The sequence below is a fragment of the Serinus canaria genome, chromosome 2, assembly GCF_022539315.1.
Source record: "Serinus canaria isolate serCan28SL12 chromosome 2, serCan2020, whole genome shotgun sequence".
Taxonomy (NCBI): domain Eukaryota; kingdom Metazoa; phylum Chordata; class Aves; order Passeriformes; family Fringillidae; genus Serinus; species Serinus canaria.
In genome coordinates, this window is record NC_066315.1 from 116,000,125 (window position 1) to 116,027,355 (window position 27,231).

The window sequence follows — 27,231 nt, forward strand, 5'->3', positions numbered from 1 at the left end:
GCGGCAGCAGCGAGCCCAGGAAGCAGCGGCGACAATCAGGCGGCGGCGGCGGCGGGGAGGAGGCGGCGGAGGCGAGCGAGCGGCCCCGGCGTGCGGAATCACTCGAGGCCCAGGCGGAGCGGAGCGAGGGGATCGCGGCTCCCCGTGAAGAATGTCAGCCACCAGCGTCGACCAGGTACCGCCCGCGGGGCGGGGGGGGACGGCCGCCCGCTCTCTCCTCTTCCCGGCCCCGTCGTTACCCGCGGCGGGGGAGGGCGGCGGCAGGGCGGCCACCTGCACCTTCCCTCGCCGCCGGGGCGGCGCGGTTCGCGGCCTCCTCCTTCCCTTCTTCCTTCCCTCCCTGCTTCCCTCCCCGCTTCCCTCCCCGCCGCCATGGGGAGCGGCTGTCCATCGCAGCCGGGATGTCGGGCCTCTCTGCCGGCCCGGCCGCCCCTATTTATAACCGCTGAGCCGCGCCGGAGCCGCTCCGCCTCCCCGCCCGCCCGCAGCGCCCGCCGCCGCTCAGCCCCGAGCGCTGCCGGCCCGGCCCCCGCCCGCGGCCCTCTTTGTGTGTGACCTACTCGGGAGCCGGCCTGTCCCGGCCAGGCCCCCGGGCTCCCGGTTCTTCTCTCCGGGAGCGCCATAGAGCCGGGCTCCCCGCGGCGCCTAGCGCCGGTTCCTCTCCTTGCGCGCCCCAAACTCCGCCAGGCTCCCCATTACCGCATCCTTTCTGTTCCTGCCTTTCGCTCTCCTCGCCCACCTTTCTCCCTTCGGGCCTCTGACTTCTTTTCACTCGGTCTTCGCTTCTTCCAGTAGTTCTCAGTTTTTCTCTTTGCGCTGTGCAGCACTTTTTAAAACTGGGTCCTTCACGGAGCTTAGAATTTGTTATTTTTTACCTTTGCTAGGCCTCTGCTGGTCTTTCTTTCTGTCTTGATCTCTGCTTCGTCCGTGGGTTTCTGGCACTCCCCAAAAGTTTCAGCCCTGCAGTCCCTTGCCTCCTTTTATTTTCTCTGTGTGCCTTTAATGTTCTGTTTCTTTTGTCTCTGTGCATGCTCTCCGGTTTCCTTTAAGCATTTATTTCTAGCTCAGTGATCTCTTAGCTTTTCATTGTTCTGTCTTTCATGAAGGCTGCTTCTTCCCAACTTTTTCTAGTTCTATCTCTTGTTGGCCTTTGCATGCCTTTGTGTCTGGATTAGATTTATCCCAAAAGATGAGGTGGTTGGGGTTTTTCAGGTTACAGAGATTTTTCCTGTTTTGAGAAAGGACAGTGTCTAACCAGTGCACCTCTAGGTGAAGCAGCCTTGAACAGTTTTATGGTAACTCTGAGAAAAATGCATATGAAAGTAACTTGGAGGTGGTTGTCTCCTAAACTTTCAAACCTCTGAATACTGAGTTCTTCAGGACTAAAAATTGTTAAGAGAATGATGGAGCCTGGAGACCCACTCCTGCTTAGTTGAAAGTAATATGAGAAGGTGAATTAGATTTTCATGGACTAGCATTTGTTTTTCAAAGTTAGCTTATCTTTCTGTAGAGGAATTAAGGATACCGTAACTTGTAATGTTACATTGATTCTTAGTGCATGACAAATTTACAGTGTTTTGTAATGACTAATCCCCCCCCAAAAAAAATCCTCCTTAAGGAATTATTTCCTTGTGTGAAAGCTTTGTACAGACTGTATAATTTTCTCAGTATAATTGCTTAGGTGAGGAACACGCAACTTGAAGTTCAGCATATGATACAACTCTGTATTCCTTTGTATATCTAAAAAGCAAGGCATTATATGTTGTTCTCTGATAAGTACCTGTCAGTCAATTTAAAAGGTGACATATCCTAATGAAATATGGGTATTGGCAGTAACTTTTTTTTAAAAACTATGTTATTTTTGTTTATTGCAAATGTTTTTTCAGGCCCTGGGGCAATTAAAATTCACTTGTTCAGCTTTTCAGCACCATTTAATCTTCATATGCTGTTAAATCCTAAATGATTTCAATATTTTTAGTAAAATTCTATCAGGTTTTGGTTTTGTAGTATTTTATAATGTTATTTTAAGTAATGTCACAGCATTTTTATAATAGCATGGTTTAGTAATATTTTCAAGTGATATATAAGTTGGAAAGGGCAGAATTGGCAAATAAATAGAATTACAGTGAAGTTTATATTAGAAGATTCTAACTGAACTTGTTTTGCTTCCCCCCCTCCTCCCCACTTTCCTATATACAGAGACCTAAAGGACAGGGAAATAAAGGTAAGTTAACTTTGTATTTCTGTATAAATCTGTAATATTGCTTTTACGGAGGATAATGTCTGACAGTCACAGCAAGAGGTTGTAGCTATAGGATGTCTTTTATTTCAGAGGAAGATGACACTAAATTGTGTGCCAGAATGTTACTTCTCTGCACTTTTACTGTGGCACAGCAGTACATCGGTTTACAATGTGTTATTTTGCAAAAGATTAATGTCAGAAGTCAGACAGTTAAATAGCTATTTCTTTTTAGCTTTCTTTGTGATATGCTTGTATAATCTCTTAACAGTACACCTTGGGCCTCTCTGTTTAGTGAGTAGAATCATCAGGAAGAATATTCTGAACAGCTTCCTTAGTTTGCTAGACAGCAACCATGTGACTAGTTACTCATATCTATAAGCAGAAAACATCACCTTCCTTACTCTCAGAATTTTTGGAGTCTTGCTTCATTTTAGCACTAGTAACTGATTTTTTTTTTTTTTTTATGTATTTGTAGGCTTTCTGCTTTTTCATGTTTCTGTCACAGTCTTAGTTTTTAAATACCGTACTCAGTGGGATTTCCTTCCCACAGAGGGAAGAAACTACTAACTACTTAATATTCTTCTGTCTAAAATTCTTGGCAAGTCAGTTGTAAACAGCATTTCAGATTATATCTTGCAGTATTTTGTATGGACTTTATTTTTTCACTAATACTCTATTTGGAATTTCTTTCTGCCTAAACAGTCCACTTTGTGCCTATTTAATTCTTATCTGCTCAGCAAACTGAGCTATAGAGTAGAATGCACACAGCTATCTCTGTGTGTTAATATGCTTGTTATACTTATGCAGATAAGAAACTTTTTTTTTGAGCTTGGGTACTCTTTGCCCCTCTTAGTTCATTATCTGAACTAATTTAATTGGTCTCTGTGAGCTGTCATTTAATGTTATCCACAGCATACTTATTCTATTATTCTGTCTACGTGCAGATTATCTGCTTCTTGTTACATGCATTGCTTGTGAGGTGGCACGTGGTTCCCAGATCTCATTGAGTTTGGCCTGTTCTTTTTAATTTCTCTGCATTCAGAGAAAAATGAATGTGTTTACCTCCTCAGATGTTCTTAGTTTGGTCATTCTTGAATACTTGTTCTCACGTATTCTTTTTTTTGCCCAAAGTGCACTTATTAACTACTTCATGTTTTTGAAATAGTTTGTGGGTCTAACATTCCATGTTGCCCTTAAATGAGAAGAAAAGTCAGACTCGTTGTAGCAAGTAGTTTATGGCTTCACAATCTTTGAATTATCGTTTCTCAGTTTTAGTGAGGTTAATTAGATGCATCTGTTAGAGACTCACACAGGTAGTTTTTGAACTATACTCTATATATGTGAATTGGACTGGAAGTATTAAGCATTTCTATTTGGGTGCTGTGTTGCAGTGTGTGAAAATGCACTAGTCAGCTTAACTTTGCCTTATTTATGTTAGCATATTTTTGTGTTCTATAATTTGTCACTGCTGTGGAATGTTTGAATCAAAACACATATCTGCTTGCTATGTAAGGAAGAGATTTTTGCATTTCTGAACTTGGATTTTTTTTTTTTTATGGAGTGCATCCTTTTAAATAACAAATACTCACGATGTATGCTCTTGCTGAGAGTATGACCTAAGTGAAAACTATAGTAAACAGAAAAATTAATCCCTGTTCTGTTAAATTATTTGGTGTAATGTCTCCTTAGTGAAACTGAGATATGACTTAGCATTAGATTAAAGGCCTAGGAGATTGTGCTAGCATCTTCATTGTAGCACAAGTTGTTGGCTTTGGGCTGGAGGCTTTTTCAAGTGGCTGAATTTAGTCAATGTCAGCAGTCCTTGTTGACCACATGTTAGCAGGCAGTCTTTCAGTTGTCTTTCAGCTTAGAGAAGCTCTGAGTGAAGATGTGATACTGAGTTAACAGACCAGTCAGAAGGTGGTTCTGTGCAAAAGAGTAATAATGTTAAGGAGGATGGCAGAAGCTGTCCACCTGTCTGATAGAGCATATGAGAGAATGAATGAGCAGTAAAAAGTGTGTATACATATTTCATATTGAAATAAAAAATATTAGACCTGCAAATTATATTGGTAGGTAGCTGATTTTTATTGTCTAGCAAAATGCCTTGGGTGGTCTTTTTTAATTGCTTATAAACTGGTGTACTGTGCTGTTTCCTTCAACCACAATTTGTGGGACTGAAGTTCCAGTATGTAGAACAGTACTGTCTATCTGTTGTGTGAGTTATATGTTGGTATTTCAGAGGCTTGAATGAGTAAATCATCCTGTCATAAAACTTCACTTATTCTGGTTGTCAGCTACTGTACAGTTGACGTGAAATATCAGAACTGACATCCGTCAAATTATGACTAACAGGGGTGTGAAGAAAAAAAGGCACTCCTGGAACTCCTTCTTGTTTTTCTCCCCTTTTGTTTATTATGCCAATGTATCAAATCTGTCATAGCAAGGTGCTGACTTATTTTTACACTTGAGTGTGTAACAGTTTTTTTGTTTTGTCGGAGGCTTAAATGTAATTATTAGATTTAAAATGAGAATGAAATATTTAATGTTTCTTTCAGGGTTTATTCTTCACTTTAAAGTGTGATGACTTCTAATGAAAAAGTTATTCTTGTACCTTTGGGTATAATTTTTTGTGAGTGGTTATTGCAAGGATAGTAGCACCTAAAAGAATATTAGCTTTCAATTCCTCTCTTTGAGTTGCTTCTTCCCAATATCTAATTACACTGTATGTTTTCACAGTGTTTGCAGAAACATACAGTATTTTTAGCATCATATTGATACAGATATTTTTAGTATCTGTAGATTAGTTTCAATTAGTATTCTTCATCACTGCCCTGTTCACTTGGAACACTTAACATGAGATTTTGGGAATGAGGCATTCATTTGCTCTTGTTAAATATCTGTGTGGGCTACATTCTTCACTATTAACACATTATGTAAAGTTAGAATGAAAAGCTAAAGAAACATGCTCCCAGTGATGCTATTTCACTGGGAAATGTATATATTTCTCCAGAAAAAGCATCTCTGTAGAAATATTTTGTGTCACTGACTTAATATCTCAGTACAGAATGAATAAGAAAGAAAATACATTGACAGGAATATTTTATGTTAGTTGTAATGTCAGATCAAAAATAATTCTGTCTTCAGTGACCTTTAGATACCTGTGGAGCAATAAACATAGCAGATGCACGTTTTATGAAGATTAGCTGTCAGTATGAGGAGATTAATTTTGATGGGATACTAGTCTTGATATACATCTGTTTATTCCTTTACTTGTGGTTGCATGCTTTTAAGAAACTTGTGTGCTGCTGCCCATGTTTTTCATTATGATTGAATTGTGTTTGAGAGTTGTGCTGTCTGTTCTATTTGGTTAAGTCTGAGCAGTGGGCATGACAGACAAAATGTTTTGAGGCTTCATCCTGTGTGTAACTGGATGAGGAATAAAGAGGAATTCAAATATAAAGAGCTCAATTCAGGATGATACATGACCTGAACTGAATCTCTATTTGTGGGGTAAAAGAACCCCCAACACATAGTGTTTATTTAAATATGGTGTTTAGTTAGGAATATTGTTCTATCCAGTTGTAAACTGCATTGTGCTCAGCATTGCTGGTCATATTTGACTATTGCTGGTATAGAAATGCACCGTGCCAGTTTGTAATAACTGAAATGTCTGGTGTTCTTTTAAAACTTCAAGAAGGTATTCAAGACACAGGTTGCTTTCTTCCTAGATAATTGCTTTGAAAAAACTTTCTCTGTTAAATTATGAATTTTACCTTTTTTTTTTTTTACTGCTCTCTGAAGTTAATAAAATTTTCCAGGATTTTGATTATTCCTTGTGATTATAATTATCACTTTGTCATTTCTTTCAGCTAGTTTCATTCAGTGAAGGCAGTTTTGTTTTAGGGATGTTGAAGTCAATGTGAAAAAAATTCAAGCACCACTTGGCTTACAATGTGAATTTTGTGTGGCAACCCCCCTACCCCCAATGAAGCAAGAAAAAACCCCTGACTCTTAGGCACTAATTTCTGCAAAGTTGAATATTTAATTACATGGCTGTAAATGCTTTTCAGAAGCTTTTGCTAAAAGGGTGAAACCATAAAATTGGCTCCTAACTCGGTTCAAGTTTCAGAAAATCTGCTGTTTTGTTGTAACTTCTGCAGTCGTGGTTTTTCAGTGCACCTTACTGATCATCCTGAGACTTTTTTTCCCCTCACTGAACATATTTGACCAAAAAAAAAAAAAAAAGTTGCATTTGGAAAACCAGTAAATTTATTTTTGAGAACAGATCTTAATCTTCAGGTTGTGTAATTGAAAGTGCTGGTTTAAGTCCCTGTTCTGCTTTGCAACATGGGAAACAGCGGAACTTAGCAGAAATTTGTGCAGTGTGGCTTTGTTTGAATAGTAGCCTGGGGTATGGTAGAGAGACACTTCAAGTAATTTGGGCAGCTGGAGAATCCCAGGTAGGTGTAATGTCTTAGATGAAATGAAAGGTAATAGGAGACCAAGAAGAGCAGGTAGGAAGAGATTCCAGCATATAGTGGCATATGTGTTGGGAAAGGTTTGTAATCACCCTTTGGGACTTACGCTTTTATTTCTGTCTTGCTTTGGCACCTCAAAACTTCAGAGATGTCACTAATGAAGTACAGTTATGTAGGAAATACAGGATTAAATAGCTGAATAGTGGTGTCCTTCATGGTTATCTTGGTGGGTAACTGCCTTTCCTCCTGGCAGGAGAAAGCTGTGTGTTGCAACTTTCCCTGAACCTATTGAATATGTCTATAGATTGGGTTGGTCTGCACATTTGCACTTGGTCTGGTACTTCCGGAAATGCTGGATTTACTGCCTGTGCAAATAAGGTGTGCCTGTAGTTCTTCATCCACATGTCTGTGGATCCCAGGAAAGAATAGTCAGGAGCAGACTGTCCTAGCTGCCATCTTTGCAGACCTCTCCTGAGATCTGATCCTCATGATCAGTAGAATGAGCTATTTTGTTTAAATTGGACTGGTGCTTAACAATAATATGTATTTCAATGTACAGGTGATTAAGAAATATTAGATTGAAAATGCAGCATAGATTTTCCAGAGACTATTCTAATACAGATTTATTTTTAGTTTCAGTACAAAACGGTTCGATTCATCAAAAGGATGCAGTAAATGATGATGATTTTGAGCCATATCTAAGTAGTCAGACAAATCAGGTAAGTGAACATTGGTTAGTACCTTGAAGTTAACTTTGACATTCAGCTGACTTCCAGACTTAATTTTTGGATATTTCGTACCATTACTGACTTGCCTGAATATACATAGAAATATAATATTATGTCAGACTTTGTCTCATCATATGATATCTTAAGCAGATGAAGTGTTCTTAAGAATACTGGAAAAGCTTCAGTTAAAAAGTTACAAAGCATGCTTTCATGTCCCTTGCTCTTGTGCTTCTGCTCTAGCTTCAGAAAGATGTAGTTACAAAAAACTTGAGCTAAAAACCAAACCCTTACATTTAAAATAAAATCATCATTTTGGATGCAGTCCAAAACAACAGTTTTATTGGCTCTGAGAATATATTAACTGCTTGGACATGGTTTCCTTTAAAAGTGGTAGAAGTAGCTCACAGCTGATGCCATAATAGGTGGAAGCTTAGTATCACTACAGCTTGGTACAGCTCTTCTGCCAAGACACTAATGGCTTGACTTCCAGAGCTGTGAATTGCCTCTGTAGTTGAAAGTTAATATGAGTTATGTTAAGTTTGTAAACTGGAGTGATCTTGAAAGACAGAGTGCAAATTGTTAAAAGACTAAGAATTTTTGCTTGCCTTCACTTTATTTTTCCAATAATACAGCATTAAGGAAGCATCAGCTAGATGATGATATGTGCAATTTTTTCTAGAAAAAAAACCAGCAGAAATCATGTGGGGGTAGTCCTTCAAATGTCTCAAGAAATAAATTGTGTGATTTCCCAGGAGTCTGTCTGGAGTAGTACTTATTTAATGCCCATTCTCCATAGCATGGATGTGTTACCTCTTTTTTGTTGCTACTCCTAAAACAAACAGGCATCCTTGCATCCATTTCAATGTACTAGTCTATTGGAGTCTCCACTTAGAAGTGAGAAATATGACAAAATCTAAGAATACCGCAACTTTAAATCATAGTTGCAGCTATTTTTCTTTAGTTATAAAGGTTAAAAAAAGTTGCATAGTTATAAAGGTTAGTTAAAAAGTTATTACTTGTTTTAGAGTAGCTTGTTATTTTCTTGATGTTGTTGGCATGGAGGCATTTTAAACCTAGCTTAGGTGCTAAACATAAGGATAATGTTCCAGAGCAAAAGGGAGCCCTTTAATGCTTTGAGAAGGTCTCATGAAGAAATGGTCATATCTGACAGATACCTCACTCATCTTTTATGTTGTGAGGAATGGTGAAAGTTACAAATACATTCATATAACCCTTAAAAATGTTTTGGATTGTATTACAGGTTTTTTTCCCCCAAGCATAATTGTCAATATTGCTGATTTTTAAAAAATTTTATTTTTTTGCAGAGTAACAGCTATCCACCAATGTCAGACCCATACATGCCTAGCTATTATGCTCCATCCATTGGATTTCCATACTCTTTAGGTGAAGCAGCATGGTCAACTGCAGGTGACCCTCCAATGCCATATTTGACAACTTATGGACAGATGAGCAATGGTGAACACCATTACATACCTGATGGTGTATTTAGTCAACCTGGGGCATTAGGAAATACCCCTCCATTTCTTGGGCAGCATGGATTTAATTTTTTTCCTGGGAATGCAGACTTCTCTACATGGGGGACAAGTGGATCTCAGGGACAATCAACGCAAAGCTCTGCTTACAGCAGCAGCTATGGCTATCCTCCTAGTTCTCTTGGGAGAGCCATAGCAGATGGACAGGCTGGATTTGGCAGTGATACTCTGAGCAAGGTGCCTGGGATTAGCAGCATTGAGCAAGGCATGACCGGACTGAAAATTGGTGGAGATATGACGGCTGCTGTAACAAAAACTGTAGGTTCAGCTCTGAGCAGTACAGGTATGACAAGCATTGCAGCTAACAGCGTGCCCCCAGTTAGCAGTTCAGCACCTAAACCAACCTCATGGGCTGCAATTGCGAGGAAACCTGCTAAACCTCAGCCGAAACTCAAGCCTAAAGGTAATGTGGGCATTGGGGGCCCTGCTGTACCGCCGCCACCTATAAAACACAACATGAATATTGGAACTTGGGATGACAAAGGGTCAGTGGTAAAAGCACCCCCAGCTCAACCAGTACTGCCTCCTCAGACTATAATCCAGCAGCCTCAGCCATTAATTCAACCACCACCACTGGTGCAAAGCCAACTGCCTCAACAGCAGCCTCAGCCACAGCAACCACAACAGCAACAAGGACCTCAGCAGCAGGCCCAGCCTCACCAGTTGCAGCAGCAACAGCTGCAAAACCGCTGGGTAGCTCCCCGTAATAGGGGTGTGGGCTTCAGCCAGAACAATGGAGCTGGTAGTGAGAACTTTGGTTTAGGTGTTGTATCCGTCAGCTCCTCACCTTCTGGTGTGGAAGTGCATCCAGTGCTGGAGAAACTAAAGGCCATAAACAACTACAATCCCAAAGACTTCGATTGGAATCTGAAGAATGGACGTGTGTTTATAATCAAAAGTTATTCAGAGGACGATATTCATCGCTCCATTAAGTACTCTATCTGGTGTAGTACTGAGCATGGGAATAAGCGCTTGGATGCTGCTTACCGGTCCCTGAATGGCAAAGGCCCACTCTATTTGCTCTTCAGTGTGAATGGCAGTGGACACTTTTGCGGAGTGGCTGAGATGAAGTCTGTTGTGGACTACAATGCATATGCTGGTGTCTGGTCTCAGGATAAGTGGAAGGGGAAGTTTGATGTCAAATGGATCTTTGTCAAAGACGTTCCCAATAACCAACTGCGACATATTCGCTTGGAAAACAATGACAACAAACCAGTTACCAATTCAAGGGACACTCAAGAGGTACCCCTAGAAAAAGCCAAGCAAGTGCTTAAAATAATTGCTACTTTCAAGCATACCACCTCAATCTTTGATGACTTTGCACATTACGAGAAGCGTCAAGAGGAGGAGGAAGCCATGCGTAGGGTAAGAAATCAGTGTCGTTGCAGTAGCTCTCTTTTCTGTTTTCAGAAACCTTGATTTTCATTCATCTGGGATTTCTGTATGCAAGTGTTAAATCAGAAAGTGATACTTCTTACTCAGAGTGTCTACTTGATATAACTGGCTCTTAATGAAAAAATTTAAGTTCCTGTAACTTGTTTATTACTTCAGCCATCTGTTTAATCACAATATAAAGGTAGGCCTGAATAAGCAGACATCTGACATGTTCTACTTCTTCAATGCAAGTAAAAACTGAATTGAGTCCATTATCCATAACTGAAGTCTTCTTGCTTATTTTTTTAAAGTTTCTGGATGTCACAAAAAGGATCAGAGATTAGAGAAGAAGTGTACTTTATTTCACATAGTGTTTCAATTCAAATTCAATTCTGCTTTAATGAAATGTTAACAGCATGATTAGTGTGAAAAGCAGGTTTTCTCCTCGATTCAATTTATCTTTTGTAGTACTGTGAAAACAGAAGTGATACAGTGACAGAATAATTTTTTGACCTTTCTGATAGTGCATTTCCTAAAAAAATGTTCATTTCTGCAAGGAAGAGTAAATGTGGTAACTCTGTAGAGAAGCTTTTAAATTTGGAGGTATTTCCTGAAATGCTCATCAGGCAAGGGAAAAGCATTTAATTCAAGCAGTTTTGTAGTATGTGAGTACTTTGTCTTGTATACCCTCCCTAACACGTGTGATCACCATGTGCCACAATGTTTACTTTTCTTATATTTACTTGCTTTCCAGACTTGCCAGTAACTGTAAATGTCTGATTTGTCTCATGGTTAGAAACATTTCAGGAGCTGTTTTTACCAGTTGGATGATAGGCAAGTATTCAAAAATGGGAGTTGCCATTGGTATGGTTTGCTGCTAATGATCTCTGTTCATCATGTCACACCATTCACTGGAATAAAAAACCCCAAAAGTTTAGGGTTTATGCTAAGGGCCTTGAGACATGTGAAGTGGAGAATTTGTTCACTTGTAGCTGACACATGAAGAAGCTGTGAAGCAGGTGAAATGTTTACTTCTCTTAGGTTTCTAGTACTGTGGTGGTTTCACCCCGTGGTTCGTTCCTAATCCTTCAATGTAGGTGTTGCATCTCCTGGAGAACAGTGTCAGGAATACCTCAAACCAATTTTGTAGTTCTATTGCATGACTCTGCAATAAATTGTTATGTTGAAAGTTTTCTTTTGTTGGGAGGCTAGATGAGTATCCCAGTTGGGTGTGTGATGCCTTTTGGATTTTTTTTCCTAAAAAGAAAATGGATTATGCCCTAAATGAGTACTGTTAACTTTCATGGTATCTGGATGATGGGGTCATGGACTGCTTTCTTAAGTAATATTCAATGTAAGGGAATGACTTGGACTTTTTCAGGCTTTGGTATGACTTCATCAAGTGCAGAACCACCAGCCAGTCAAGGGAGGTGATTGTCCCACTCTGCCCTGTGCTAGTGAAGCTTCACCTCCAGTCCTGTGTGCAGTTTTCAGTACCACAATATAAGAAAGACATAAAGCTATTAGAGAGCATCCAGAAGGGCCACAAAGATGGTGAAGGGTCTGGAGGGGAAGCTATGTGAGAAGGACCTGTGGACACTTGGTTTGTTCAGCCTGGAGGAGACTAAGGGGGAGACCTTATTGTGGTCTCATGAGGGGAAGTGGAGAGGCAGGCACTGATTTCTTCCCTCTTGTGATCAGTGACAGGTTTCCAGGGAATGGCCTGAAGCTGTGTTAGGGAAGATGTAGATCAGATAGAGGAAAAGAGGGTGGTTGGGCACTGGAACAGGCTCCCCAGGGAAGTGGTCACAGCTCCAAGCCTGACAGAGTTCAAGTGTTTGGTCAGTACTCTCAGGTAGATGGTGCAACTCTTGGACACAGAACCAGGAGTTGGACTTTGGTGATCCTCATGGGCTCTTTCTAGACATTCTAATTTTGTGATTTGTTGTAATTTTGTAATGTTTCAGGAGGACTGAGGTTACAGTGTAAAATGTATCTCTGCAGCCTTCACACTTCAGTATTTTACAAATTTTCAGAATTTTGGGCTACTTCACAAATAACTGGTTTGCTTCAAAAATATCTCCTTTATTGAAAAAAAAACCTTCACAGACAAGTCATAATTCAGACACACCCTAGCAACTCAGGAAAATTGTTTTATTTGTGGTTTTGTTCCCTCAATAGTAGGTAAAAGCCACAAAATGTAATTAAGAGGAGGAATGTAGATTAATTGAAGTGTTTCTATGTGGGCTTAACTTAAAATTCAAAGTACTGAGTTCAGCATTTAGTAGGTCTTGAACTACTAAACTGAAAACTGGAACTAGATAACTGTGATTACGAGTATTTGAGTAATAAAGCAACACTGCTATTTGAATAAAATCTTCTGAGAAACACACAGTGTCTGTATGACTCAAGTACTGACCTCTTTGTTTCTTTGTAAATAGTTACCTTTCCCAGCACTATTGAGAGAAAACATGCTTGTCGAGATACTTGCAGTAGTGGCCATTGGCTCTTTTAAGGCATTGTACAAATTTGTTTTATAACCAGTGATCAAAAATTGCTTTAGAACTCTGTAGGTTACTCGTGAGGTTTTCTCTTTGTAGATGAATTTGAGGCGTGCCTTCAGCAAATTAATATGGACTTAAAATATAGGAAGTTCAAATTAAACTAATGACATCTACTGAGAGTTTAGCATTCTCTTGTGATTGAATGTTGATTTTAAATCTGTGTTTTTTCTTTTATCACACAGTGTACAACTAATGTGTCTTTAAATTGTAAACATGCAATTGTTAACTCTTATGATTCAAGTCTGTAAATGGACCAATTAGTATTGTAAGCTCTGGTTTATGCTTAATTGAATAGCTCTTTAATACCTAGTGCCAGCTGAGCTTTCATGGAGCTGTGTTTAAATATGTGCACTTTCTACTGCCTGTAGAATTGTGTAAATTAAGTTCCTGTTCATTTTCTTTGGCAGCTATGGCAATCACTTTGTTTCCAGTGTTTTGGTCATGAAAAATAGACTTGTAGCTGTTAATAAAATATTAAATGCATCAGACAGCAGAAGTCCCTTCCATGTTCCTTGAAATTCAGTTAATATGTTGTTATTGCATAGGTGGTTACTAACTTTCATACAGCCAGCAATCTAAATATTGTAAACAGTAAATAATTTAGGGATTTAATTTGCTTCATAACTGATCATCACTACAGCTAATTTATCTTAAAACAATTGGTTGTAAAAGTTTAATCTTAACAACTCAGGGGGATCAATAATTCATTCCCAATATGGCCTAGCAGTATGTTTTATTAAAATATGGCAGTATACTTCTGAAAGTACAAGGCATAGTCTCTGATAAACATGAAACTTTAGTAACTTTGCTGTTTGATTAAGGTAGCTTGAAAATGGCAAAGAATAGTCTCCTTAAGCATAAATATTAGAACTGTAGTGTCCACCACTGTTTGATGTAACCCTGGTGTGAGTGAGGTATCTACAGCAGGGCTAGTGCAGTAATCATTCCCTTTCTCTTACAGCTCAGGTTCTAGACTCCTATTTTAAACATAAAAGTGCTGTGATCTTTTACCAAAGGATCAGAGAAATGAGTGATGCTTTTCGTGAGATCTGTCAGACATACACTGAATAACCTGGAATTCCATTTGTCCTTAGTTAACTGCTGCTTTGTGGTGTAAATGGGCGACTTGTATGCATATTATTTAAAAAGATGTTTGATTGTCTTTCAACAGAAAGCTGTAATATCTAAATGAATGAAACAGAAATCTGAAAATAAGCCTTTTAAGATGACATAATTACAATTTAGAAACATAAAAGGTATTAAAAATAAAGAAAAACATCTGTAGTAGTAGCTTAGCATCTGATCTTCAGTAAGAATATGGGTGAAAATAAAATGTAGCTTTGATTAAAAATGCAGTTGTTGATAGATTATGACTTCCTTGCCCTCAGATAGTGGCTTATTATCTGTTGTCCTAGGACTTCTTTTGGTGCTTTTTCATGGAGAATTCTACTTTTGTAGCATACAGTGGGAAAAAAGGTCATGGTTTCATGTAATTGTAGAGTTCTTTAGATAGTTTTCTCAGTGCGATAGTCCAGAAAAGTAATTGATTTTTTATTCCTGAGGTAAGACAGAAGAACTTAGTATATATTTGTGGTTATCTAATTTGCATTTGGATTTTTTTTTACTTTTCAGGAAGCCTTTAAATGACAGATAAATAAGCATTTAAAATTTTAGCTTTTTTCTGTTGTATTACTTATCTTGTAATAGGAATGCTGACATAGCTAGAACTTCTTGACTCTAAAAGGAGTGATTTTTTTTTTTTTTTTTCCCCCCCCCACCCCTTCATTCTGATACCAATGTAACTTTTGTTTCTCTGGTAATTGTCATTATCAGGCTCCAGTGTAACTCCTTTTCTTTCTAAGACGTTGCTGACATTGTGATTGATTTGATATTTCTTAAAAATATCTTGAAGGGAGAAATAATCCATTAAGAGTGAAATGTAGCTGCTTCTTCCTCCTCTAACCCCCAACCATCAGTTACTATAATATAATGTCAAAAACAGAGCCATTGACAGATTTTCAGTTAAGGAAAACAGGTGATTGACAAAAATTTTTAATGCAGTTAAATGATATTTGTACTAAACAACTTCTAAAAGTTTGAATTTATATTTAGAAGAGGTTTATGTAATAATCATGAAACTGTCTAAAAGAGGGTTATGTAATTAATATCTTTTGAGAAACATGTTCATTTCCTGTATGCTTTTGATGAAGTTTCAAGGGACATTTATTTTTCGATTTCCTTGAACTTCATATTTATCAAGAGTGTCACCTTCATAATTGGAAGTGAGAAGGTAGGAATAGGAAACACTTTTTTTCCCTCCCTTGATAGTTGTGAGATGAATATGTACCCCTGGTCGTGGAAGATTATTTGCAGCTAGAATAATTTTGAGCATACTGCTCCAGAATTTCCTTTCCATGATGGTGTGCTTATTTGCCATGTCTTCATTTGCTTTTGCATCCTCAGTCTTTTGAAAAAATTTAAAATGTCCCTCATGTTCTTATGTTACAGATGCAGGGATTTCAAGTGTGCCTGTTTTCTGTGCATTTGGTAGAGTCAGTTGTTTCTGTCCTAAGGTATAGTTTCGAATTCTTTAGAATATGGGGATGGATGTTTGTGGTCTCTTACAGAGTGACCATGTAAGAGTTTGAGCAGTGTTGTTGCCTGTGTTTCTCTAGTGATGATGCAAGAGGGAAAGTGCAGTATTGGACTGTTGAATAAAAGAGATGGAAAATAATTAAACTCACAGGTGCAGTCTTAGTTGATAGCAACACTTGCACAGATCTTGTCATGTGTTTGTTTGTTTATTTGTTTGAAATCCCTACCTGAAAATCAAGCCTACAAAGTTCTTTTTTACTATGTGAGTTCAACTTCTCTTACTCTGGGAGTGGAAAGACCAATTTCTCCTGTAAAATAGGGACCCCTATTGGAAAAGCTGGGAATATCAACCAAATGGTTTACTTCAAAGCCTAAGAGACCAGTCACTTTTTGGAATCTAATACTTGATGTTCTTAAATATCAAGGCAGCTACCTAAGACAAGACTTTGAACTTGAATTGAGCTGGATCTGTGGCAGTAGTACCTAGTATTTTAAGCAGTGATTTTTAAAGCAAAGGAGAAATTCTAAATCTCTTGTTCCAGAGCAGAAGCAGAACCTTATGTATACACAGATAGCTGTAAAAATTCATGAGCCAGCCTTCTGCTTCCTGCTGCATCTCCTCAGATTTCAGTGCTCTATTAACAACAAATTGTTTAGAACAGTGATGTTTTCCCTGCAGTTTGCAGGGAAGAAATATGCCTGCCTATTGCAAGAAAGTCCCAACCCATCTGACTCTTCACAGCCTTGCTTCATTGATTCATACTGCAGATGGGCTAGCTAGCAGTAACTCAGTTGGAGATTGCTGGAAGAGGTTTGCTTGAAAAAATGGGACTTTAAACATACAGATCTTGCATGTCTATTGAAGCTGTAGATTCAGTTGAACTAGGATTATTTATTTTATATCAAAACCAATTTGCCTAAAACTTCATATTCATCTAGCTGAAATGAAACATTACAAAGCTTAGCAGATGATAGGTTTCTCGAGCCTGGTTCTTTGTGAATTTTTCAGAGGTTTGGTAGTGTAGTTAATATTGATGAGTAATTGTTTTGTTCTGTGCTATACAGATTATAGTCAGTTGTAAAAAGTAAATGAAAACTTCCATGTTCACTGCATTTTCATATAAATATGAAACCAAGATAAAGTAAGTTCATTTTTCCTCATGGTAGATTGGAGTTTGAGTTACACCTATTCAAAGAGTTTGAGTGGTGGGGCTTAAAGAAAAACTGCCTGAGAAATTCTTCCTCAGGGTATTTTGTAAGCCCTGCAGCGAATGTTATTTCCCTTCCAAGGCTACCATAAATTCTTTAGCAGAGCAATTAAGTAATGTGTTCTTGTTGCCCTTGGGTATCTGAGAACAACTAGCCCAGGTGTCAGTCATCTTTCTGCTGCTTTTGCTGGGACAGAGGTCATCACTAAATGCAATTTCTATAGATTTGGTAAGAAGCTATCTGTTGTCAATCTTCAAAAGCCAATGTTATGCTCTGAGCATTGTTAACAAATAATAGTGAGGATCTGGAGGCTTGTTCTTTTTTTCTTTTTTTAATCATCTTACTGAAATGGCTGTCTTGTAGTAATTAAAGTCTGATATTTCAGTGTATAATGATGTGCAGTGCTGAAGCAAAGCACCTGCTACTTGTAGTTAAACTTAGCTGATCTATCACTGAAAGTATCTGTCTGGGAAGACAAGACTGGAAGGGCTTTGCTGGCTCATGGAGTTCAATCTTGCTTTCTGCAGAGCCTTTTGTTGTTGTGTGTTATCATGTAGTGTCTTTAAGTAGTTGGGTTTCTTTCTCCAACTCTGCCATTTGAATGGTTCTACCATGTGGAATTTCAGATGGGCATTAACTTCTTACTGCCTTTATCATTATCATAATAAAATCATATGGTCTGTTCATGTTCTACTAACAGTATGTGAGTTTGATCAAATTTAAATTTATTTACCTTTTTACAGTAATTTTTTTCCTATAATAGGAAAATATGCATACAAGTATGTTTCAGTTACTAAGTAAAATGCCATCAAAACTAGTAGGAAGTATAAAAGATTAGAAGTCTAGGTTTTCTGGCTTTTGCAGAGTTTCTTAGTATTTATGTCCTTGAGAACCCTTACATACCATCTATAGTTCGACTGATCTGTAGCAGCAGGGTCTCAGATGAGTATTAATTCTCAAAGCTTACTGGGAGAAGCTACTCTGAAGTTGTAAAGGCTTATTTGACTTTGTATGTTAACTTTGATTTTTAATGTATGGTGATTTTTTGATTTAGTGTATGTTTGATTTCTAATGTATGGTTTTTTTTGTATGTTAACTTTTTGATTTTTGTGCCTTGTGGTTTTCATGTTGGGTCAAGGAATAGAATAAAATTAGTGTTTAGGGAGGGAATGGCACCTGCAGAGGAAAATTTTCGAGGTTCATTTAAGACTTCTAGAGACCCTTCTCATCTATTCATTCCCTCCCTTCTTCCCAGAAGTACTTCTCAGAAAAATGTATTTAAATATATTTATCTGTTTCTGAGGTTGTTTCTGTGTTGAGGAAATGTGCCCTCTTAGTTGGGAGTTCAGGAGTGAGAAGTTAAAAAGGACCAATATTTTACACAACTTTAAAGTTTCAGTAATCTAGTTTACGTTAACAGCTGCTGATACAGAGTAAACAATTTCTGGAATTTTTCATTTTTCTAGTAATCTGTTTTTCATTGGGGCTCTCAGGCTTTAAGGTCAATGCTTATGCTGTCCTAGCTTTAATGGTACACTGGAGCAAAATAAATTGCAGATTATGGCTGATGCCATTAGTAAATGAGATTTCATGAGCTTTGCTGTGGCTTCTTTTCACCACCTCTACAGCTGCCTGCTCTGCCTCTGCCAGGTGTTTCTGCCCACGCAGCACAGTTGGCAGAGCAGATGAGTTCCTGTGCCTCACTTCACAGAATGCAGTCTGACATGTTAGCTTACATTGCAGATGAGCTGGGCTTCTAAGTTGAAGATTAAATCACAGTTTGCAGTAAAGCAGCTTCTGAAGCTGGTGTTAGAATGCTCCCTCTTGGGAGAGGGGCAGAGTAGACAGCTCCAGGCAGGAACACTTTAAACAGTAAGAGGCAGAGGATACTGCAGTCCCTTGCAGTAAGAGGCAGAGGTTTGGCAAAATTCTGTGTTTTGCCTTTTTTTTTTTTTTTTTTTTTTTTTTTTTTTTTTTTGCAATTATAGCTGATAGTGCTGGAGGGTGTGTGGGAACTCTGCTATTGGCCTGTGTAAATTTGAAACCCTGGATAGCTTCCAAATAGACACCTTGAAATGCTTGCACTTGAAACTACTGTAAAAATCAGCCGAAGTCATTCTTTCAGATCTGCCTTTCCTGACCTTGAGCTTCAGTTTGTGGGACCTTGGGAAAAAAATACAGCCAAAGACTGTAGTAGCTTCTTGTTCTTGTTAGGCTACATTTGCATTTACATGTAGACTATTTAAAATGAGGCTTTTTCATTTACCTTCTTTGTGGCAAATAAATCCCAAAGTCAGGGTTGTGTGCATCTCAGTAGCTTCTTTCAAATCAGATCAGGAAATGTTTTTGTTGCTTTGAATTTTGAAATTTTGTTAGCACAGAGATTTCATTATATCTGAGGATAAATTACATTGCAGCTACTTCTCAGCATGGGATCATTCAATTAATGCTCTGAATTCAGACAACTAAAATTTGGAAGTAAGTGAGCTTAGCAGTTCAGACCAAGCTAATTTCCTAGTTTTGTTTGTACTAGATTGATGCACATTTCTAAGGCTAAAGCAGTTTTTAGATTCACCTTTACTTTGTGCAGAGAGTTATTTGCATATGTGAAACATGCTGGGCATATGGCCTGCAGCTGACAGTAGTACCTTTAACCAACCAATATGTTCCCATATCATCCTGATTTGAATGGTACCTAATTTCCATGTCCTGTTCATAAACTCCCCCTGCAGCTGGGTAATCTGACCATGGTGAGTTGACCTTTGGCAGGGAACTCAAATATACAGGAGAAAGTTTTTGTCAAAGAGCATTTCAAGAGATGTGACAAAAGTTTTGCTTATCTGAATATAAGAAATGAAATTAATTGGGTAAAAGAGAAGTGGTTATGCTGGAAACTTCTATGCTGGTACTGGAAACCTTCTGGAGGTAAATTCTTCTGTTAGTTTGTCTGTAACCACAAAAAAAACCAACAAACTCAAAAACCAAAACACCCAAAACCCCCTTTTGAGATAGGAAAAGACAGTGGTCCAGGAGTGTGATCTGTTGGAGCTGGGGAGGGGTTTGGTTTTGAATGGAATAGCACTGCCTGTGTTTTGAGTAAATCAGGTCTTCTTTCTGTTTTGCAGTAGAGTGCCACATGTCGCCAATACCAGTATTTGAAGAATGTATTGTTCACTTGCATTGAAAAATGTCATGCTTGTATGTCTGCTTGAAGTATTTAAATATAAATGTAGTAATATGTAATTTTGAGACTACAGGAAAGATGTGCTGTTTTTTTGAAGCCTTTTTTTTCTCTGTAGAATTCAAAGCAGATGTAAAATTCGCAACATCTCCTTTATTTCATCAAGTGGAAGAAGGTAGTCAGGGTATCATTCCTTTTCTACTTTGAATTTTTATGAACTTAAATGTGTTTTGAGTTGAAAGCTTCACAAAGCATAGTGTTGGTCAGTTTGTAGTCCAGCAGTTTGAAATGCAGAGAGTCTTTCTAGACAGCCTGAGTCAGTGCTTATGTGTGTAGTACTTGCAAATGGACAGGAACTGATGATTTTAGTTGTATACAGGCTATATTTAAAATTGTTATATATTTTAACACTGCAATTTCATAGGCTCCTACTTACTACTGCAGGAATGTTTTTCAATGCTTTGTGTAGTTCTTGCAGTTGAAGTCTGCTTATATTAGAGAAATAAGCTGAGATGTGCCTGAGCAGGCTATTTTTGCATGCCTTACATGCATAGTGAGGCATGAGGCCAGTCATCATCTGTTTTTGAGCCAAGAGTGCATTGTTAAGATATCTGCTTGTATTAATGACTGATACTATCAATCCTTAAAAGCACTATCTTACTATCAAACTATTTATTACGTATTTTTGAACTAGGGAGAATAATTTTCTAGCAGAATAGTGCAAGTATTGCTTTCACTTTAAATATACTGAAATCTGCTCTAGCTAATGTCTAGTCTTAGACACACAGCTGCTGGGACCATGAGCTGCTCATTGTGACCAAGAACTGGGCTTTATTGTTCTGGTTTTCATCTTGAAGCAACTTGGAAATCTGTCTTGGAAAGGACTAGATCACCAGTAATGAGCAGTATAAACGTTACATACCTTCTTCTTTCAGTAGACTGTCTTTTTGGAAGGATCTATGTGGGCTCATATGCTCACTTGCAATTTTCTTAAATAGTTTCTAGCACTATAAAGTTTCAATGTGGTTTTGAAATAGCTGTTCAAATGCCTCCTGGGTTATTTTGTTCCCCCTGCTGTTACTGTTCCATTTATAGTATGCAATAATAATAAAAATATGGAGAGGTATTTTATATTTTTTATTATCTTTTAATGGGGATGGGAACCTACCTCTCTTCCATGCAGGTATTTGTATATTTCTGTAATGTGCTCAGCTGTACATATAAAAAAAGGTGTTATGGAAAATGCTGTTTCTTAGTTTTTTTTACATTGACTGGTGTGTTTTTGCAGGCTAGAAGATGTATTATGAAGGCCACAATATATCATTTGTTGATCAGTTTTTATTTTTGTTCCTGGAGGTAGTCATAATGCTAAAGTGTATGTTTATCTTGCACTAAGTAGAGAAAATGGAGGATGATGATAAAGCACTCAAAGTGTCATTTATTGTGCTAAACTTGTACTACAGAATGGGGATTTGTTAGTCCCTGATACTTAGGGTGCCATTAGTTATTTTGGCCCTAAATGCCACTATGAGGCATCTCATAGTGCTGTGAGGGCTGTCTGCTTATTGTGATCCTCACTGTGGCTCAGGCTGAAGTGAGGTTTCTTTGTAACCATTCCTATTTCGTTGACTTCGCATTTTGTTACTGACAGTAAATTCTAAAAAAGGTATGCATCACCTTCTTAAAAATGTATATTTTTTCCTTGCCACTTGAGCATTTGTTTGGAGAATGAGCTTCTGGGCCAACTAGTTACTTTACCTTTTGATCTTAAGCACTTTTTATTATATGGAGCTTTGATGGAGATATGTGGAAATACCATATTTTTTCAGGGATATAATGGATAGACAGTAGAGCATTTTTTGACAATCTAAGCAGAAAATTTAGGGTACATCATCTTTGTGTGTAGGTCCCTTGGTGTCCTTGCTCAGTTCACTTTGTGGAATATATTTCACTGTAAATGAATTCAAACTGATAATTAAAAGTAATTTTTTTGATAGCAGGTTTTTGGAACATGTTTGCCTTTTCGTTTGACGTATACTTCTATGTTTCTCTTTATGAAGTTGACTTAAACTGTATAATTTCATATAAACTGTTGACTTAAACTGTATAATTTCATATTCCTGGAAATAATTGAAGCTTTTTCCTTGAAAGCATGTTGCCTGATTTAGCTAAATTGCAAGCACTGAAAGTGCTGTAGTGAAAGAAAAGCAGATAATGTTGATCTGTGTGTATTAATATGATTGTCCTTTTTTGTTTTTGTTTTTTTTCAGGAGAGAAATAGAAACAAACAATAACTATATGGAGATGTCCTGCTAGAATACAACACTAATGATGTAGACTCTGGAAATGCCTAATATGTCTAAGAAGACGTTATTAAAGCTTTTTTCTGCTTAAGGTGACATCTTTGAACACTTTAACACGAAATTGACTCTTCTTGTAATGGTTCTCATCAGTGCATCTGCCCTTATACTCTCTCACCAAACACACTTGAGAACTGTACCTTCGTCAAGCACTTTCTGTCCTGAAGCTTTTACCAGTATCTGCTGTCTTTTGTATTTATGCATCCTAGCTAAGGCACAGGAGACCGAACGAATGCAAGGATTCATTAACTCTTTGAATTTGTTAAATACTAACATTTAACCATTAGAAGTGGTTCAATGATGTGAGATTCACATTGCTTCAACTTAATTTTTTCTTTGTTGTAGTTTTTTTAATTGTCAGTTTTTAGCTATTCAACAGATTAAAAGCAAATCATGCCATATTTAGTCCTGGAGTAAAACTCAAGTCTAAATGTTCATGTGAAAATTATTGTAGTAATCTTTTAATATGGCAAAGCAACTTTAAGCTGCAGTTTAGCCAAATGAATTGTAACATGAAATTATAATAGAATGACATTTCCCTTGTTTCAAACTGTTTGGTGTAAGAGAATATTAATATGCAGCTTGGTGGACACCACCAGTTAATGCACATTTCTTTATTTTTTTTCTGTAACATGTATACTGAAAAAAAGTGCATTTGTCTGAGGAACTGTTTGTTTGCTACCACTCAATGAATCTCAGTTTTGAGTAAATGTACCTCAGTCTAAATCAGACTTTTTATGACCTTTATAACTACATTTAAAATAATCTTTAATTCCTATTTCTGGGTGTTTGCAAGCCTGACAGATTGCTATCATGAAAGTGAAAATTTACTCCTCTAGGTGATTCACTAGCTAAATAAACATAATTCTTGTTTAGCAAGCATATACTGTTTCTCAAATTTTTTTGTTTCATTGTGCCAACGTCGAGGTGTTTTCCCCCTCTTTGGAAATATTTTGACAAGAATTCTTTGGTCCATGGAGTTGACATATTGATAACCATGTTAAGATTTTTGTTAGAAACATGCAACAAGAGTTTTAGAATACATATTAAGTGGGCTGATTCTGTACTAATTTTTAACCTCTCAAGAGTATATCTTCTGATTCAATTCATATAGCAACACATTCTGTCTGCTGGAAGAGAATATTGAAAAACTGTTAAGAGGGTGTATTGACTGTACAAATTACTGAACAACCTGTACCAAACTCCAGGGATAGCTTTCCCTTTTTAGAGCAGCGATGTAGAAGTCAGATATCTTCTAGCTTAAAATAGCAGTAGCACATATTATTTGAACAAGTTTCATGTCTTGCTGTCCAACACAGATGTTTATATTGTGTTTCAAGTCCTTCATTTACAGATTTTGACAGTCAAAGTTGTGGAGCTTAAGTAGAAAAGGTTTGTCTTTAATACAGATGATTTTGATGACTTTTGCTTTTTCTCTTCTTAAGCCCTTTGCACTCATACAATCATGCAAATGCAAGAAGTTCAGTGCACACTTCTTGCTCATTTTTTTAAATATTGTTAGGGACTGCAGGGTAGCAGACACGAATCTCAATTTTTACTGCCAGTTATCTGGAAGCTCAAAAGGGAGGCCACTCCTGTATTTTGGAGTAAAGAAGCAATGTCACTTAAATGATAGATGAGTCATAAATAGCAAGTGGGATAAGAGAGGGATAAGCAAAGTGCACATTGTAAGAGGAGACTAGGGCACAGAGGTTTCAAGCCCAATCCCTATGAAATTTGGCTTCAGCCCAAAAATTACTGCTTCCATGTGTATCTGTTCCTTGCTAACAGGTTTTATAGCTATTTGTTTCCCTCTGTGGGCTGATTTATTCCAGCTGTCATTGATCAGCTGAAGTGGCAAAGGTCAATGTAGTGAGTCCAAAGGATGTAGTTTGTCTGTGATCCCCCGAGGTATCAGCATGTTTCTGCTGCTTTGTTACAAAACTATCTTATTAAAATTCCCAAAAATTCCCAGTTACCAGAAAGCTAATGTTGGAGTCAAGCGTTCAGGAGCTGATTGCATGTGCAACCCTAGTTTGCTTTTCACTGCAGTATTCATATTTTTGCAGGCTTTTGTTAATATTTCCTGCCTTACCCCATGCCTTTTTTTATTCTAATAGCATGAGCGCTGCTCTTATATTGAATCAGGTTCAGCATCAAGTGGGTTCACCACTTTATTGCAGGCTTTGAAAGCTGGGAAGATGAGACAGGATTGTGGGAGAAGGAGGTGATCACATTTAGAGAGCTGTGACAGTTCTTACACTGTTCCAGGATTGTTAGCAAATCTACAAATAGAAGAGTTTGATTGCTGATGGTGTTAGTCATGTTGCGACCGATTTGCTGACTGCTGAGAGTTTAGTATGTGCAGCTGAAATTGAAAGGAATTTTATGTGCATATAAAGTACTGTAAAAATAGTATATAACATTGTAAAATCAGCTGTGGAGTGCTGTATTAGTTAATGGACATGTGAAGCTTCTAATCTTCAGCTTCCTTATGCACAAGTTCTTTTCCTCCAGAAAGAAAAGGAATGGTGCTTATTATCTCAAATAAATGTAGAAATGCCTTTTTTTGGTCTGATTTTTCGATATGGTGAAGGTGTTACAGTGGTTGCTTTCTAACTTGCTAATGGAGGAATCAGTGGAACCCCTTTTCTGTTCCTGATGCCTCCTCCTTTGTGCCAGCCTTTGTTTTCCTGTGATCCAAACTGAGCCAGTTCGAGCCATTTTCTGCTGCTTTACCGGTTGGCCAGCTCTCTGTGATGTTTAGAAGAGAGATGGTGGGAGGGTGAGGAAGAGATTTGTTCTTTCAGAAGCAGGTACCCGCTGTTGAATAGACTTAGCTGCACTACAACTACACACCTGGGGTTGGTGAGCCAGAGATGCAGCAGAATATTTAAAAGTGGCAAAGGCTCCCCAGGGGTAAAAAACCAAAACCAATTCTGCTTCCAGTGTAAGATTTTGGTAGTGTACAAGTGAGATATGATGATGTCAAACATTTAGTGATACAAGGAGAACAGAGGAAATGCTGAGTATTCTCCATTTTGATTACTTCTTCCAGTCTGAGGAGGCCTAAGAGTTGTCACAGAAAGCTGCTGTGGAAAAGCTTCTCCTAGCAACACAGGTGGGACAAACTAAGATTGTAAGAGTTTTGCTCACCTTTGGGCATCTTTGGCTTTGTAACATCAGCATCTTTCACGTAGTATTTTGATAATTGACAGGAATAATTTCTGTTAGTTGAACGTGCATATTGCTTGCTTAAGGAAAACCTGAGAGCTACTTTATTTTGAGGGGCTTGGATTGGGAAAAAGTCAACATTCACAACTAGACAAATTTCACTTCTTCAGGTATTTTGTCATTCTGTGCTTAATTTATTAAGTACTTCTCTACATTCTCTTTCTGTTTTTTTTTTCTTTTTGGCTACTCCGGCAGTTTCAATGTTTGCTGTCTGCAAAATTTGGATGCAAAAGCCCCTTGCCAAAATTATTCTTAATCCAGACAAATCTATGGCACCAAACAAAAGATTATGTTGAGGTCAAGTGCAAATAATGTAGTATTTAGGAGGAAGCATCTTAAATATTTTTCATTGTTTAGTCCAAGTTCTATTTTGAAGTTGCTTTCTATTTCATCGGAGAATTCGCACACTTGAAATGTATTCACAGAACGGGTCACATTGGAAGGGACCATAGTGGGGTCATCTGGTCCAACCTCCCTGTGCAAGCAGGGTCATTCTAGAAAATTCCTAACGAAATCAGTGCATTTTTCCTAGCTCAACTTGAGTTGAAGCAACAGTGTTTTGAATTCTGTAAGTCACAGTTACCTTAATTTTTTAAAATTACTGGTGGCTTTCACCAGAAAGATTTTTACATACTTCACTTGATTCTAGTGCCGTGAAAAATCCAGTGGAGACAATCTTTGAATTTTCTCCAGCGCTGTTTTTTAAATGAATAATTCTAAGCATTCAAATGCAAACCACCCTTTAGGAGTGGCTTTCCAAAGCCATTTCTACTATTTTTTCCTTTTATTTAGTTAAGGAAATACACAAAGATTTTCAATGTCTTGTTTATATTTTTGCTGGGTGAAGATCCATATAATTTACTGATAAATTAAGAGAGATTAAGAGAGTGGTTCTTTTCCATCTAGGTATAGCAAACTTAGTTTCAATTTTGTGGGATTTTTTTTGTTTTACCATTTTGTTTTACAAATGTTTGTACCATTACAGTGTGGTGACATAGATGAGAGTTCTTCAACATGAGAATTGACCATTGGATCTTATTAAATATATTTGAAAGTTTCCTCAGGAGCAACCTGTTCATATCTTTTTTTCTATTTTCTACCTGACACATTTAGTGTAGTTCAGCATGGGGGAGGAAAGAATTTCTCTGTGGGTCATAGGAATTCTAAGTAAATTAATTTGGTCTCATATACAAATACTGGTGTACAGCTGGCAAGCTTTCCTCAAAGCATCTGTTCTGTACTGTCTGTTCTACTTTACATATTTTAATAAAGTGCATTTTAATATGATGAATACAAACCTTTCAGTTCACAAATTTAAATTTGTATCTAGTCCAGGCTTTCAACAGTATTTCTCTTATAATAATCACAAAGCATTCTTATTAATGGTACTGTCAATGTCCAGGGTTCTCTAAGCAAAATATTAATAATAAAATTTGCTGCTTATTAATATTAGGAGATGTCTAATGTTTGTGTTATCTGTTCTTTTCTGACCTTGTCCTTCCTGCAAGTGAAAATGCAACCAACAGGAATCAGTGACGAGTTGGATGTCTTCTCCAATCAATTTAACTATGTATTTCACAATAAACTTGTTCTGCCACACTGCAGGCAGAGTGCAGATGGGTGGGTCTTTACATATCTTCCTCCAGAAGTCTGTTCTTAGTTCAATGTTCAAGAGACAGTGAATTTCTTGTTCCCATCTAAGTAAGAATT

At 37.8% G+C, this 27,231-nt stretch overlaps 1 protein-coding gene across 2 annotated transcripts; it reads left to right on the forward strand.

Moving 5' to 3' along the window:
• The first annotated feature begins 14 nt into the window (after positions 1-14).
• On the forward strand, positions 15-26,973 carry YTHDF3 (YTH N6-methyladenosine RNA binding protein F3). 2 transcript variants are annotated; one of them, XM_009085782.4, is made up of 5 exons: positions 15-175; positions 2,200-2,224; positions 7,357-7,442; positions 8,777-10,369; positions 22,198-26,973. In XM_009085782.4, exons 1-5 carry the CDS (start codon positions 152-154, stop codon positions 22,219-22,221), a joined length of 1,752 nt encoding a protein of 583 aa, XP_009084030.2. In that variant the 5' UTR covers positions 15-151; the 3' UTR covers positions 22,222-26,973. The 2 variants fall into 2 exon arrangements, with proteins under 2 accessions (XP_009084030.2, XP_018766339.1); XM_018910794.3 differs by lacking the exon at positions 15-175 and adding an exon at positions 524-1,451.
• Positions 26,974-27,231: the final 258 nt, after the last annotated feature.